Source organism: Branchiostoma floridae, chromosome 14 (assembly GCF_000003815.2).
Source record: "Branchiostoma floridae strain S238N-H82 chromosome 14, Bfl_VNyyK, whole genome shotgun sequence".
Lineage (NCBI taxonomy): Eukaryota > Metazoa > Chordata > Leptocardii > Amphioxiformes > Branchiostomatidae > Branchiostoma > Branchiostoma floridae.
The window spans coordinates 15,763,956-15,781,526 of NC_049992.1; the positions used below are offsets into that span (position 1 = coordinate 15,763,956).

A 17,571-nucleotide genomic window follows, 5' to 3' on the forward strand; every position below is an offset into this window, starting at 1 on the left:
AAAACTCAGCCATGATGTTTTGACATCATTACGCTTGCACATGAATCCTACTTATTCTGGCTTCTGGATAATGTTAGTTTTATTTTGGTGGGCTTCCCGAAATCTATTTGCGATGGCAAGACTTGAGCCGTTAGTTATATCAACTTTTCCAAATGCTGGTTGAACTTGCAACATTAGGCCTGACCCCCGCGGCACGAACATGGAACGTACCGGCTGGGTTCCACCGTTCGAACCCAGGTTCGGACCAGGAGTTCGAAACAGATTGACTAAAAATATGATGAATCTTAAAAACTCTTACTTTGTACTAAAACTCTGTGTCTATGTGTGTTTGATTATTATCATGCTACTTATTATATTGCATGTGACAGCCGCACCCATTCAGATTCTTATACCAAGAAATGGGGTCTGTGACACAATGCGAAATGTACAAAAATTGGGTCCGTCCGCAGGGTAGTGTGCTTGGGTAGCTACAACCAGACTGAAACTTCACCACTGTGATTTGCGCATGTTCGCAGTTTTTTTGGGGGCAAAACCGTTTCTCCTAAAATTTACCCTTCAAGTTTGGTATCAATGTAAAGGTGAAGAACTGGACTGTCCGACTGTGGACAAAACTGATTGTGCCCCGGCCAACTGGAGAAAAGATAATCACAAATACACAGACCGAAAATTGCTTTTTTTTCGAGGGGCCACAACGTTGGCTGATCTTTTGCAATGCAATAAATATCCACTTGGCTGTGCTGGGCAAATCCTGTAGATACGAAAAAGTATAGACATTATGTATATCTAAGGTGTCTTTGTTGCAAAATAAGCTGTAGTTTACACCCATGCAGCGGGGTCAGTCAGTGACCCGGCGTAAGCCGTATTTCAGAGAATAACGCGTTCTAGGGTGACCTGCGGTTTGACTGAATTGAACTTGGGAATGGATTACTGAAAATTGAACTTGGGAATGGGTTACTAAGAATTGAACTTGGGAATGGGTTACTGAAAATTGAACTTGGGAATGGGTTACTGAGAATTGAACTCAAGGGAATGGGTTATTGAAATTAGAAGTTGGAAATGGATTTTCAACTTTTTGGGGGGTTCTGTACCAAAATAATCAACAAATTTTCTGGCTTATTGCCACACAACCCCCCTTACCATGATCCTTTCTTGAACTGTCCCTGAGATACATGCAGTGTATATTGCACATTCGTTTCCAACATACATGTACATGTATATTGGACACAATACTAGTAATCATCTTCTGTACTTGGCCTTTTGTAGAGAACAGAAGCAAATACGCCCCTCTCATGTGCTTCTGAGTCTTCTCCCACAGAAAGAGTTCATCATTTGTTTGTGATTTAACTGTTTGTTCATTACAAGTTGAGTCAAGAGGTTGAGTCCACTGGCACACAGAGAGGGGGGATGGGCATACCCTTGTGTGGACATGTTTGTTGTACAGTATGTCACTGCCAAGCAAAGACTGCTCCGTTTATTTGAAGTGCCAGAGCCCTACTTGTGCAGTTCAAGTTTATGTCAACTTCAAAGTCCTTGGCTGTCTGTATGGATGCCAGTGTGACATCTCGTGGTTGCGTGTCTTTGTCATAGTCCTCTTTAGACTTTAGTTTCAGTGGTAACTGGTACAGTCTTGGGCACACAAGTCACTCACTACTATGAAATAGCTCAGGAATTTTCCCTACTTTAGGAAACTTTCATCTACTTTCTCTAACAGTTTCAGCAATTGCATTTTCCATCAGTCATTGGTTCAATTACAACTGTTGATCAATACAGTCTTTTAATGTTGCATTGCCACCATTATTCAAAACTGTCTGCTAAATTTGCTTTTACATGTCTCTACTTGTAGGAATGATTGAAAACATAAGCCTAACAGGACATTCTAACATGTTTACTGTTTACTTGAGTGTACATCATCCTCAAACTGTCTAACTGGAAAATTAATTGTTGTAAATATAGGTACATCTTAACTGTCTGTGATACTCTACATGTGTTATACAGCATATACAGTTGTATCCTTTTTATTGTATTCAAATCGTGAAAAGCTTAATTTAAGAGAATGAAAACCACTGATTATGTATATCTAAAGGGGGACTTATAGGAAGATTGGATAAAATGTGGAATACAATACAATATATGGTCTTTAAAATTATATAAAGTACCACAAGACCAAGAGACTGTTTCTTGACCTACTCTCTAAGCAGAGGTTCGGCTCTGGATGTTCTTTGACGTATTTTCATCGCTTTCTATTTCGTACTGTTTTTATTTTTACCTTTAAGTCTTGCAAGACATAAAAAAGCAGTTCAAAATAAAAAGTCTGATAGAAAAAAAAATAAAAAAAATGCTTTACAACAGCCAGAGCCAAACCTCTGCTTGGAGAGTATCCTGGCCAGCCCTAGTCTGTTTCTTCATTGGTATTTTGCCTAACAAGACTTCTTCAAGTTTGGTCATGCTAGTTCCCTAACTCAGTAAAGACAAAGCTGCCCATACAATCACCTAGTTAGGCTAATTTGTTTCTGTTCTGTTGCAGAACTTGTTACTGACTGAAGTGGAAAGAAGAGGAGATGCTAACCAAGTAGATGAAATACCCACAGATGAAGTAGAATCTCCAACAGACTCTAGATTCAACGAGACAGAACGAGTGACGTTGAGAATAAAAGAAGTCGACATAGAAGATCCGACTGTGAGAGATCTGCTGGATCAGCTCGATCTTGTTGGATCCACAGAGTCGACTGATCTACCTCAGACGGAAACAACCGATGGTGATCATGATATCTTGGAAGCACCATCTGTGGAAAAGGAGTTACCCACCAGCGCTGAAGAAGAATTCCCAACAAAGCCTTTGGAATCTCCAACTGATGAGAAGGAACTACCCACAGATTTTAAGAACACAGAATGGGAAGGCAAAGAAGAGTTCCCCACAGTGGTGCATACCTTTGCTCGTGCAGAGGTTGCAACAGAAGAGCGTGACTTCACAGAGAAGCATATGGACATGCCGGTTATTATTTCAGAGGAGGAGGCAGCAACAGAAAGTCTGGAAGTCCCAACAGATGAGATAGAGTCACCAACAGACGAATTCCTGGAACTGCCAACTGTCGATCACCGAATGTCTCATCCTGAGGTGGCCACAGAGGTGAGGCTGTACCCAACCCAAGGAGAACATTCAGAGATTCCAACAGAAGCACGGGAGATGCCCACTGACGAAGAGCTGTTGCAGGTAACACCGGACAGGTTTGAGAATCCAACTGAAGAAAACCTGGACCTCACCACAGCAGAGGAAGGCCAGCTCGAGACACCAACAGAGGAAGACGACAAATTCCTGATTGTTGTCACCCCAGAGAAGCCAACTGAACAAGAGCCGACAACAAAACAAGCAACAACGACGAAACGTGAAACAGAACTACCTACCATTGCATTAGAAACTGTCACTCCCGACAAGGTGGACGAGGTAGAGAAGCAACTGAACCTGACCGAAATGGACCTCACAGGAATCCCAGATATTTCTGATGAAGAGTTCTTGGAAGTTCCAGACACAGAGACAAATGAAATTGACGAAATCGACATCTCCCAACCGGACGACAACAGGGTTCCCTCCTCCTTAGATTCTATGGAGTTCTCTGATGAACCTGATTTGTCTGAGACGCCGACGATTCACCTTACTCCTGTGCGCGACGCTCCTGACTCATCAGATGACGAGGACTACTTTAACGAAGAGGAGTCAGGGAGTGGAGAGATTCCACCGTGGGAGATTCCCGAGGTTCCTTCTGGACCAGATCCCATCCCTCCTACCTATCGCCCTGAGCCTCCGCAAGGCATACGTAAGTACAAATATGCTTCTGTTAGCATGAAATTTCATCCGTGTTGGTTTTTATCATGTTAGAACAGAGCAAGAATTTGTACCAGCACACTAGATAAGTGCACTTGATGTACAAGTATGACTGTCCAACTGACTTTTTAGAATTCAACTGATCAGTCACCTAGGTCATGTGACTTACCAGTGCACATATGATGTTAGCAATTGGTCAAAAGTTTTTTTTTTGTGGAACAAAGTTCTAGATCAGCACTAAATATCTTTCTGCTTTGATATGTCAGAACAGCATTCGTTCACAGTGGTAGGGATCAGCCAAATCCTCAGTATTAAGGTCACATGGCTGTGAAAACAGAAAGGAATCCAGGTATTCCAAGTGTGTGATACCTTAAGATTCAGTTGGAGATGGGCCAGGTTTTGGAAGACTCACATGTTGTTGATAAGGTAAATTGCTATGCTATAACTTTCTATTACCACTGGAAGACACAAAATGTTTTAGTTTCTGTCGTCGCAGCTTTTTCCATCTTAGTAAGCCAGCCCATCATCATCCAGAAAAATCTTATGATTCAAAAGGACTCTTGTTGTATTTCCCATTTTAGATTAACAGCATATGAACTCTCAATCTTTTGAATAAAAGCCTCATGATTCCCACCCAAGACGTTTCTCACAAGAGAAGTTCATTATCTCTGATACATGGTGGGCTTCCTGATTGAAAGGAAACCTCTCTCTACAATGCACATGCACAACACAACTGAAGGGTGCTTGACAGTGGTTGAGTGGGTCTGTGGTTTGTGAATGGAGACCACCAGCCAAATGTAACCTGATGTGGCATACCACACTGACCTAAACATCAAGGGTTTGAATAGTTTACCTCTGTTGAATTATCACAGAAAACACAGGGTCAGGCCTACTTGTTAGGTTTGCAAGATGAACTTTTTGTAAGGGTAATTGCTTCAGGTATTATTTTCTCATAGAACACTATGATCTGAAAAAAACACAGATTCCAAAGATACAATAAATACTGTACATGTAGTTGCTGTGTAAAAATCAGGCGATGAGGTAATGTTTTTGGAGAGTACTTAAATATGTACTTGCATTTTACCTTTATAATTATGAGTTAATTAGAGGACTGATTTATGATATCTTTTATCACGCCTGATCAGCAGTGACATTGATGGAACATTTCATTAAAAGAATATCATTATGGTGATAAGAAAAGTTGCTTTCTTGTGACTAATTCACTCACTAGAAAAAACATATCAACCAACAACTATTTCCCCCTTTTGAGTTTGCTTATCTGAGGTGTTGGTATTGAAAGTTACCAACAGTACAGGCCAGGAGACCACCAACTATGTTGGCTTCATTCCTGTCTAACACTCAACAACATTGCTGTTATTTCTGCAAACTGTGACCCGAAACATGTTCTGATTCTTCAGATAAATACAGCTCCCCCTGTGTGACCACTAGTTCCTAAGAAAATGTTTGTAGGAATTTTCAGAAAACACATTCTTTGTTGAAGGTCATAAGTATGGTGAAGTAAATATTGAAATAACTTATGTGATATGTTTGTGCAAGTTTTTATGGATTTTCTACTCTTATTTCCATACACACAAGCAGTTATCATTTTAGACACTGTCAAGTCATATCATAAACAATTGTGAAATGGCTTGTAGCTTTTTGGCCTTACTTTGTATTTTCATAACTTGATAATAACCTCCTACAACAACAGGTCAATGTATAGTCAAAGAGTCATAGCCTTTATTATATTGTACAATCAAAATCCTACCTCGATTGACACAACTGTCTAGATTAGTTTCTCAAACAGCGAGTTTTGGCTTCTGTAAAAATGATTTTACAATAATTCGGTATTATTTTCGCATGTAGATCAATGTTAGAGACACATTACCCATTTTCACTCTGTCTTATGAAGCTACACAAAGCATGAAGACCAGTCCAGATCGAGATTTCTGAAGCCTTTAGCAACATAGTTTGTAGTTGTTAGTTATACGTTATTTGCCATACATTATATGCTATGGGGGACAGAGACGTTTGGAAGGAGAGAGTGGACCTAGTCCGGGCAAGTAGATGATGATGATGCCATACATTGTACCTGTTACAATCGTTGTGCAATAAACTTGGCTTGACTTGACTTGACTTGTAGCTTTTGGAGCAGGAATGATTTAAAGTCCATTTAAAAGTAGCCCCCATCCTGTCTGCCACATTCCATGGAATTGTGGATGTTCCAGTGACAGAAGGAGGTCAGTGCCTGGGGTGTGTGCCTGCCCAGCTGTGCTATTGGTTACAACACATTTGTCTACAGCTCTGTTTGCCTAACTATAACTCAAGGTCCTTGGCAGTCTTTTCTTAGGAGACACATTTGCCTACCACTTTGTTTGCCTAACTATAACTCAAGGTCCTTGGCAGTCTTTTCTTAGGAGACTTCTGTTCGGCCACTAGGAAAATAACAATACTGCTTTTGTTGACAGAGCAGAGAAGGCCAATGTCCAGTATCCTTGATTGATGTCTTGTGATATCTCGCCTTACATTTTTAGCAGATTATACTGTAGTAACATCAATTCTCATAATTTCATGGTATGTCACAATACTGCCACATGAGAAAAAATACATATTATTAAATTCTAAAGTGATTGAAAGAGATGTACCAGTGCAGTATCAATAATCCTGAGGTTAATACACTTTGGTGTTCAAGACAATCTATAACAATGTTTTTTGACGTGGTGGTATTATGGCACCTGTCCTTGCAAAATTATGAGTTGATGTTATATATTTTGCTTTTTAAACTGCTATCATGCATGTACATGTAATGTTACCCAACTGATTTTTTTTTTTCTTGGCAGACAACCAAACCCAAAATGTTCCACATTTTGTAACCATGTGATCAAAGAGTTAGGCAGATTTTGACCACCTTGTTACATATTGAAAGCAAAGTAAAACTTTTTTTACTGGCATGACAATACCATCAAAAGTTTCCAATTACTTTTGACTTGACTTTTCTTTGCAGAAATGTGTAAATTTCATGATTACTGTAATTGTTTCTCTTAAAATTGTGTAATAAAAACCTGGATAGACATTGTGTTTTATTACCTCCGAAGAACATGTACTGCCACCATATGCAGGTTACTGGCCAAGATTTCTACATAAATCAATCAAGTGGCAAAAATTTCTAGGGTTAACATCTGCAACAAACCTGCACATCATCTTGTTTCTATCACCTGCACAAATGGGACCAAGTTGAACCTCCTTACAAATTCCCCTTGGCATTTCCAGGTCACCAACGAAACAAAGGGGATCCAGAATTTCACGCAGGTGCTTATTTTCAAAGGAGGGGGTTGGACAGGGCCAGGGGCTGTTATATAGGGTCCATGGGCAGGGAAATTGCATTCTTCTCACTTCAAAGGAAAACAGCAACCTCTGAGGTCACGCCCAAATTATTCTGAGCAATTTCCTAGAATAACAGGTCACCACTCAACTTGACCTCCGGTGACCCCTCTGTTGGAAACTCTGAGCAATTTAAAGGGGCGACAGATGTAAGAATTTCAAATTCTGTGATCTTGATGACAAGTTTGATAGGAAGTAACTTTGATATATTTTCCAGATTAAAGGAAATAAGGATTCAGTTAACAAGTATTTAACAAGGGAATATTGAGTTACAAGATTTTCATATCGTCAACAAATGTTATTAGAATTTTCTAATAATGCATTCTTTAATAAGTTAGAACTCAGGATCAGGTAAACTAAGTACAATCATGTAATTCTGAAACACTTCAGCAGAAAATTGTTGATGATTTAATGGCAAAAAAGTAACTTAACTGGGAATGGAATGGAATGGAATGGAAAGGCACAGGTATTTTATATAACACATGAAGGGTAAGGGTAAAGTTTGACGCACACAATGTTCCAAAGTTAATATCGGATCTGTACATTTTGTATATCACACCACACATGTATAAGATTATGATGTATATGTTGTAATGATGTGGCTGTCTTCACCCATGCCAGAAAAAGGTAAAGCACTTCCACTTGATGGTCATGCATTCTGTGTATAGTACTGGCTCAATTTTCCACTTTGAACCTTTTGAAGGTGCTTAATCTTCTGTAAAAGTGGAGCGAGACATTTGTAAGGAACCCTAATGGCCACTCATGTGGATTAAGACGAGTGTAAATCTACTGGCTCTGTGTGTAATGAAGAGGCACAATAGCAGGGGGACAAAGGCTTGCTGGGGTCAACGGTTCTGTAACCCCTGATCTTGGTCATCATGGAGCCCCTCAGAACCACTTCTATCAATCAAGACAAAGCAGATGTCTGTAATCCTCTATATGGAACTTAAAGACTTATATCCTGAATGATTGCAGCTATCTATTGATGGTTTTTAACGGGATCTGGGTGATCAAGATTCTGTATTGTTAAAATCTCTGGCTTGATCAGTCATGTGACAATGTGATCTATATGTGTGTGACACTGACCATTGCAATTACCAAGGTTGTAGTGCTAAGTTCTAATTTTTATGAATCTATGAAAAGCATGTAGCTATATTCTTGAGCAATGTTTTACTTTTAGTACATTTTTTTATTATCATTATTCATTGTCTACATTTGTATCAGATCATTTCTTTTTAAGAGATTTATAAAAGAAATGTCTTTAATTGGTCCAAAATTGAGATGCATTTTTCACAATTATAGATTATACTTGTAGCAATGTGATTCAGGTAATATAGTCGTAGGGGTTTGGTACTTCGAGAGATCACAGACAGACCGTGTGTACCCTCTGGGCTAATTCAGTATATGAAAGGGTCCGTGTTAGCTAAGGAAATATTGACTGAGAAAGAGATCTAGGCATCCATTGTTCCGTCAGCATATTTTACTTCCATCATATAACCTGATACCAGCTATCAATCTTTCATTGCCATTACTCCATGTTTTGTTGAGTTCGAGAAAAAAAGAAGAATTGTAAGCTACCACAAAAAGAGAGGACAAAAGAGTGCACCCAGGAAGAAGTGATTCCTTTTCTTAAGTTACCTAATGCCAAGACAATAAGGAAGGATTAAGGATGCAGTGTAAGATAAGAGTGTCTGGGGTGATTCAGATTTTAATCACCTGGCAAACAGGTAAAAAGAAGATTTGAAGAGGTAGGGTAGTCTAGACAGGAAGTGGTCATTTTAGGCAGGAAGTGGTCATTTCTGTCCATTTCCCAACTGGCTGGAGGATGGACAAACACTCGACGGAGACAGAAAAAATTAGATGAAGCCGGACCTTCATGACAAGGCCTATCATTAGTTCTTGGCATTCCTGCACAGTCCGTTACCTTTTTTGCCTGAAGCTAAAAGATAAATTCGTGGGATTTTTTTTCTCCTTTCCTGTGAGAGAAAAGTTTGCCCTCGAAAAGAATCCCTTTGATCCTTCCGAAGGCAACATGTGTATCATAAAAAGTGCAGTCTACTGTATTCAAAACACAATGTTAAGTACAGACTGCACTTGAAATATGTTAGTAGTAAAAGAAATTAGGGGGAAAAACAGCTCCACTGGCTATGAAAAATGCTGTAAGATACCTGATAGGAAAAGACCCAAAGGTAAACTTTATACAACACATGTTATCTTTGTCATGAATATGTAAATCCCAACAACATGAATTCTTAAGCTCAGTGTTTAGTGACAATATAGCAGGGGCATTAGGCCAATACACCTGTGTTTCAAGATGGCTTTATCACCTGCCTTGTTAAAATATTTCCTGTGCAAACACATTAGCTTCCTTGTTCATATAAACCTTCCTGTGTTGCCTGTTGACTCAAAGTAAACTGTGGTCCGTGCTTGTTACACTTTCCTGTATGACTCGACCATTAGAAATTCTTTTCCTTACTCAAACGTCGTAAGGATTGCAAACTAATTCACGTTCCTTCGCTGCATTTTGTAAGCAGAAGTCAGTAACCTTTATCGCCAAGCCGGACCTAGAAACTTTAAGCCTTCTGGGTTAAGCCAGTTAAGCCTCTTACTAAGGCTGAGCTCTCCAAATGTGAAGACTTAGCTGTCCTGCCCTGGATGCTTAATTAAGATTCAAAACGGCATGGACGGAGGTCCCGAGACTGTGTCACTGAGAAGTGTGTCTAAGGCTTGTGTGTGAAGCGACCTGACCAATTCCCTTTGTTACCTCCACACGTTTTTGAATTAAAAAAACATCATGCAAGACAAATGCACAATACACTGCACGGTATAGCTTTACAAAGGGGTGCTGACCACCCTTGAGTTGCCAGCGACATACATGTGTACAGGGTCACCTGTTGTCCCTTCTTGCATAAAGTGATAAACATTTGTTTGTGGTCGTCGGCATCCAAAGCAGTGGCGTGTACACATACACACAGGAAGAGCGCACACCCACCTCTCATTTCCCTATCCCCAGACCCAGCCAGCAGCAGGGGTGGCCCAACCTTTTGAGGTAATTCGGCCTTGGTAAGGCAGCAGGCAGGCAAACACTGTAATAATAGCCCTCCAGCTGTTCATTCAAATGTGGGTGAGCGGAAGCCAGTTCTTTTGACCAGAGAAGAGGAGTACTGAATGATTTTTCTGCCTGGCACATCTGATACCCTGATCGTCTATGGCTGAGCTACCCCCTGCGTAAATCAATTTGGGACGACCCAGCCAAGCTGAAGTTACTTGGGGGCAGTTCAAGCACCACATGCACCTCTCCAGGCAGTGTGGTTGAAGGTCTCTAAGGTTGGACAAGCTTGTGGTAGACTTGGGTCTGCAGTTTGTTGGCTGATTGGCATATACAATAACTGACCCACTTCTCCTCAACTCTGGGCGTAGACAGAGGCATTGATTCCAGCTGATGCCCACGCAGTTCAAACTACTACCTCATTGACGAACAATTCTTCCAAGGTGCTGTGGTGAGCTACACAGAGTTCAGGAGCAATGCCGTTCAGCTTCCTTGTCTGCTATCTATTTACTTGTACATTGGATGCTCCTCCCAATGCCACCGTTCCCTGGGAATTTAACGAGACGTTTGAGGACTTCACGAGGCCAGTGGATCTTCCACGGACAAGTCAGGAATTAACGACGGCAAAACTTCCAACCTTGGATAGTACAACGCCTGAATCGGTATCACAACATGGCTCGTTGTTTAGTAAGTACATCCATTCCTTGGCTACAGTACTAAACTCTAGGGTAACATTCCTTTCCAACTCAGTGGCAGTTTTCTGTGGTAGAATGTCGGAAGTATTCCTTTTCTCCCTGTCTTCGCCATAGCTCTAGTAGGAGGCTGGTGACCTTCACTCATCTTGAAAGGCAAAGCTCTGTAGGGAAGCAGCCTCTTACCAAGTTGATAGATCGTGGCAATGTCACATACTAAACCTAGGCTTTGTGCACATGTTTGAGATTATTCCATTTTATCATGGATGTAAGTTGACTTGAGAAGAATAACATTGGGCACAGTGAGGCCATTGTTGGGTGTGGGTTTAGTCCAGTCTGAAGGGAATGTGGTTGATTAAGACCCTAGAGGTTTGCAATCTTGGGTTATCCCTGGCATTTTATCAAGTCATGTCTCTTCACCATGTGGAAATGTTGTTAGTTACTATGTATCACAGTCATTAGAAGTGTTGCTTTGATATTTTGTAGTAGAAAACATTTTTGAGTAGGATCAGAAAGGCATTTAATCACGACCGGATCTCTCTCTTGAGTTGTTGAAAGACAGAAATGTAGTGCCTCACACCTAAAACCTGTGGTAAGAGGCTGATGGGACTGATCCGGAACCAAACATGTGACCTTTAGGCTGTTTCACACAAAACATCTTCCACAAAGAGTTGCCATTCTTATGTAAACTGGAAGCCAATTGGGTTTCACCAGGAGCGAAACCAATTTCTTCTAGTTCTACACAGAACAAAAATGTTTTCCAGGGTGTAAAAATCCTATATAACAATTGAATGAATGCCATTTGTATGAATACCATCTGTAACAATAGGAAAATAAAACAATTGAAAAGTAAGGGTTTGTCACTCGATTGTTCTACCCATGGCTCTTTCTAATGGTCCATCCCCACTACCAGTGATGCAATTGGTCCTCCCCTGTTGTTTTGAAACGCTGGCCCATTTAACCAATTTCTTGGTAGGGGACTCACAGTGCTTATGCAGAAAATGTCTTCCATTTGTTCTGGTCTGCTGGAAGAAACTCTATCCCCCTATTTACCTGTGCTATGGAGCATTGGCTCACTGCCCTAGTTTTTCAAACCCTTAAGATTCTTACCAAGGGCCAAGAGAGAGACATGCGGCCTTCTGATCTTGAAGTGACAAGAGGAGCCTAAGCCGTCACAGCCACATGTTCTCTACTACCTTGATTGGTTGGTGAGGAGTCAATGGACTTGGAGATAGACAAAGATGTATTTGTCATAATAAACGATAAGTGGGGATAAACTTTGAAGACAGACGGAGTCTGTTCCTTGTAACTGTTGTAGACACATCTGTTAGGTCTGGCTCCTTGGACCAGGAGGAGTGAGGGAGTGAGTGAGTCAGTAAGGAAATCCACTGGACTTGTTGGTGAAAAGTGGGAGAATCCCAATCTTAGTGTACCTTAATTGTAGATTTGTAACACATGCAGCACACATCTTGAAATTATATTCAACTGTTTACAATGTAGAGAGAAAGGAGAGTTTAGTTCCAAGATGCATTTGCAAGGATCACATATTAGGTTATCTTGAATCAATATCAATGTATCAGCCTTATGCATACATTCAGACCTCACAACTTTACTAGCAGGTGGTCGCCTAAAAGTTTGCATTACTAATTATAAACAGGAAGATTGCTGACCAATATGTGTCGGAAATGTGAAAGATACAAATCTCATATTTGCTGTTTTTTTTTTAGATTAATGTTTGTTATCAGAAAGAGATAACCCAACTGTAAGGAAACTAATGACACACTGATCGTGCAATGATGTTATATCAATTTTGAAAATCAGTAGTGTGAAAAAAAAGACAAAAACAGACATTAGAAACCTACACTCACACACTCACTATCTGGTTTATCATTTATTGTTCCCAGTCAGGCAAGTGTTACAAAATTTATTTTTTGATAATATTAAACCTTTATAGAATAACAATTTAGACCTGTAGATTTAGATCTAAAAAAGGCAACTGCCCTCGCCCTCACTGGCTCTGTTAGAAGGGTTAGGCAGTGAACATGTCTAACATGATTAAAATGTCCCAGTACAGTCAGTGAAAATGTTTTGTCTTTACCAATCGCCACCCTGCAATGCTGGCCCCATTCTGCACCAGCCACACTCCTGGTGGGAGTATTCCTTGGTAACCTTTGACCCATCGGCAGCCATCAGAAGGTGCCTGTGGGATTTGAATGCCTTGTTGCAGGCTCTCTGTTGTCATGGGCAGGTAAATTGTTTTTCCCCACACATGATTACAGTCACCTGAAATGCCAATGGCATTAATTTCCTTGTCAGCATGGGCTCTTTAAATGTGGCAGATCGTTGTAAGGTGCATTCTTACTTAAGTTACCAAGGAAATACATGTAATGCTAGTTCACCTTTATTCGCGGGGTAACCTATATCCGTTGTACCAAAAAAACAGGATATTTAGGGATATCACGTTGATGGACGGTGGTTTCAAATTGCTTTTTTTTCTATATATTGCAGTTTGAGACCACCGTCAGTCGACTTGACATCCCGAAATACCCTATTTTTTAAATACGACAGATAAAGGTTACCCCGCGGATAAAGGTGAACTAGCGTTAAGCCTTCTTGAAGAAACTTGTAAAAAGGCAGAAGATGATAAAAGACTGTGGAAGTTAATAAATATCTAGCCAGTTGTACCTTTATGCAGGTTGATTATAGCTACATGTCAGTGTGAACCAGTGCTTTCAGTGAAAGTTTTACATCTATGAAACATAATTTTTTCCAAATGTGGGTGATCCCAAAATTGGCTTATGCATTAAAACAATAAACCGCATGCTTTCCGTGTATATCTGGATTCTGTTGGTCATCACAATTAAAGCTACCTGGTGTAATAGAGTGCAGCAACTTTTAATGGGATTATAGCTGTTTTTTTATGATAAACTATTACTAGTAATGTGCAAGCATTGGAAGTTATTCCTTATTAAATTAATAGGTATAACATCACTTGATACTGAATGTAAATGAAACATCCCAACTCAATGTCTGCACACCTTGATAAGAAGCTCTTATCTTTACTTCCGGATAGAGACTCTTAAGTTTAAAGCAGTTTTTACGCAGTGTGCAGCGGCGAGGAAACCGCTAATCCGACAAAACCTGCCCCGAGAGCATGTGCAATCTGCTGATAGAAGTGACTGGGATCATGCTGTATTTGTGGTTAGTTGACTATGCCCCTGGCTGACTCACAGTAACAACTGTTTATACAGAAGAGTCTGGTACACTTGAGTAGGCTCAGGTAGAGAGGTAAGGTTTGTGGGCATTCAGCTGTATCCCAGCTGGAATAGTGCCAGTTACCTGTACATGAAAAATGTCATGTACTTGAGGATAAGTTTGTTTTTGCAGACCCCGGTAAACTGCCTCATGGTGTAACACACCAGATTTCTTTTCTACTGAACAGTACAAGTATCTGGCTACAGACCTATTTGATCCACTCACACTGGGAAGGACCCCTATTGTTTTCAATAAGTGTGGTGGGTCCTTTAACGTGTTCGAGGTGTGGTTCTCCTTAAACATAGGACAAGCGATGGCCCAAATGATCCAAGTGGTGGCCCTAACCAAAGTGAAGTATTCATTTTCACCTGAGTGAAGTGAGGAAAGTTGTTTAAAGCGCCTTTCTCAAAGGCACAAGATCGTGGCACATCAAGGGATTAGAATGCAGAACCTATGGGGAATCAAATACCCTGACAATTGCACCACATGACCCCACTTTTACTTAAAGTTTAAGTTGTACAAAATGAACAAATGTAGGGTAACCGACAACCGTTATATTTCTGTTGATAGGATTATGGCATAACTGAATGATTTGAGTGAGTGGTAGGAGTATAACACTACTTGCCCCAAGCAACAAGCACAAAAATGAAATGTCCCTTTTACTATGCTATTTATCGCACAGAAACATGTAAGTAATTGCAAGCCCAAGCGGTAAGGCCAGAAAGAAGGGTATAACCTTGTGAATTATCACATTTGTTATATATACAAGCATGCGAAATGCAAAACACCTTGCTCTTCAAAGAACTGAAAAGAGAGTGAGTGTTGACCTAGTCACGTCATACATAATGTCATGGTAAGTGAGGCTGTAGTACAAAGGCCAGGGTGGGTCATGTTTGGGGTGAAGCACCTGGGAAAGTGACTTGGCCTGGCAAGTTGATTGTTTTCCCTTGTCAGGAATATATAGGTTAGCAATACTGTAAATGCGGAGATTTAATTTCGCGGTACAGGAAAATGGACTTTTCGCGGTGGTTTTGCTTTTGCGGTGGTTTTGATTTTGCGGTGGCACCATGCACTGTAGTCTCTTAGTCTTACTGTTATGGAAAAATGTTCGCAGTGGTTTTAAATTCGAGGTGTAGCGGCCGCCGCGAAAATCGCGAACATTAAACCACTGCGAAAGTTTCTGCATTTACAGTATTGTGCGGGAGGGAACATGGTGAAGGCAATTTTGCTGAAATGACCTTGCTGTCTAGTGCTGTGAACTGCAGCATATGTCTTTTGCTGAAATAAGGGACCAAAAATAGGCACCCATGCACCATCCCCATATCCTCTGGGAAAGATTCTTAGGATGACTCAAAATCATATGACTTGTACATGACTCGTCATCTTTTGACGTAGAATAGCGTTGGTAATGTACTAATTTGTTGTTGCGGTTTTGAAATAGCATAGAATGGGTTTCAAAGCCATACCTTCAAGCCTGGATGATATTCATTCTCAATGCTGGCCAATAATCATCTTATAACATAATAATCAACTTATTCCATTATATTTGTTAGAATCAAACAATGATAGCATAGCTAATGCTATGTACGGTAAGTAAGTCTGGTGCATTACAATCTGAGTTGTATTGTGATGAGGGTGTCGCTACATCAGTATGTTTTCCTTGGTATCCTAGTTCTTACCTTGTCAGGTAAAGAATCACTGATTTCCTGGGAAACAGACACAACACTTCCTGACTAAAGAGGTGTCTACTTCCCAGGGTAGCCACTTGTTTGATGTCTCAATCTCCGAACATGATCAGCACCAGCAGTGGTATTGTGGTTACACAGGGTTGACAGACATGGTTGGAGGACATTTAGTCAGTTAGGGAAATGCATCAATATACTTGAAGTTGTGTTAGTCTTCATGCAAGGATAGCAAGTTTTGTCAATGACTCTTACAAGCATTGTCATTCATTGCCTGTATCATCAATTTGGCTGGCTCACCCGGCACTGCTGTTTTTCTCTGAAAAGTTTTGTCTTTCAATGTGTACCTAATAACCAAGTTTGTTACTGTAAACAACTGGCAAATACCTAAGAAATAAAGTCTGTTGTGAAAATGTAGATTAACATTATCTTCCCTTGTTTGTGGACCATGAGAGTTTTTAGGGGGGTGGTTCCTTTTTTAGTACCATTTTTACTGGATTTTCTATCCCATAATCAGCCCCGTAGCCTGATTTAGTCGTGCTTCTATTTTTGTAGAGTTTGTGTCACAAATTCAACCATTAAATCCCTTCCTTCAGCAACCATTGTTTTATTTTAAAAACCCTAATAGTATGCACTATGCCTACATGATTAACAACACATCATAAGGCCACACTAATTTAATTTCTTGGTTCACGGATTTTTTCATAAAAAATGTGGAGCGACAGGGCGAAAAAAAATAAAAATAAAAATTGTAAAATGGTTGGGGTAAAGATAAGGGCTAATCCAAAACATAAAGAATAAAAAGTTGTCAGCTTGAAAAAAGTACAAAAACACTATTACTGTACAGTAACAGCACCTGTTCGTTGTAAATTATAAAAGTAGTGTCAGTTTTTATGTTTGTCCCATTGTTCATGAGTGAAAAATATAACTGCAATAATAATACCCACATCTTAAGGAGCTTATAATATAAAGGCCAATTTGCTACACCAGAAAGTTGGTGAATGGTTTCATTAATGGTGAAAATTTGCTGAGTGGTAATTTTTATTTTTATTTATTTTTTCCAAAAAATAGGAGCGAGCGAATCCGTGAACCAAGAAATTAAATTGGTGTGGCCTAAGGCAGGACCTGATGATTGATTTGAGGCTTTTCTTTTATGTATTTCAGAATATTACAGAGTGAAAATCAACTTCACCAGATCCATCCAGTACAGTGAAGCTCTAGAGAGTTACACAAACCCAGAACACCAGACGCTGTCCAGTAATATTCAGTATGCGGTAAGTCAGATTCAAATTACACCTGCCAGCTCTCATGATAAAGAAACATAAACTTTAAGAAATAATTCTGCCACATTTGAGTACAAAATAGTGAACTTAAGAAATCTAATAATACAGTGTCAGTGATCTCCAACATTTTGTTTGCACACTTCAGATATGCAGGTGTTAAAGAAATTAATGAGAAGGCCTCTATAAGATAACATTACACTTAACAAATGAATTTGTAAACTTTAGTTGTATTATCTGTATCTGAAAGTAACAATAAAAGAAAGGAGTCAAGGGAAGCGTTCAAATAATGTGAGATTCAAAGTTTCAAAACTGTTGCAACATCTCATGTTATGTTATTTCTCCCACAGATTGACAGATTGTATTTTGGAATACCAGGAGAGCAGGAGGCCACTGTAGTGCAGTACAGGTA

General features: G+C 39.9%; 1 protein-coding gene across 24 annotated transcripts in view; it reads left to right on the forward strand.

The window, feature by feature from the left end:
• Nucleotides 1-17,571, forward strand: part of LOC118431007 (basement membrane-specific heparan sulfate proteoglycan core protein-like) — a 117,353-nt gene that overhangs the window by 19,571 nt on the left and 80,211 nt on the right. For 23 of the 24 annotated variants that reach the window (XM_035842056.1, XM_035842063.1, XM_035842061.1 and 20 more), the window contains exons 2-4: nucleotides 2,525-3,812; nucleotides 17,044-17,153; nucleotides 17,510-17,568. In XM_035842056.1, the coding sequence (XP_035697949.1) occupies nucleotides 2,525-3,812; nucleotides 17,044-17,153; nucleotides 17,510-17,568 (1,457 nt within the window). Of the gene's footprint in view, nucleotides 1-2,524; nucleotides 3,813-10,211; nucleotides 10,938-17,043; nucleotides 17,154-17,509; nucleotides 17,569-17,571 lie in introns of those variants that run through there. The other variant, XM_035842076.1, reaches the window with a different exon arrangement.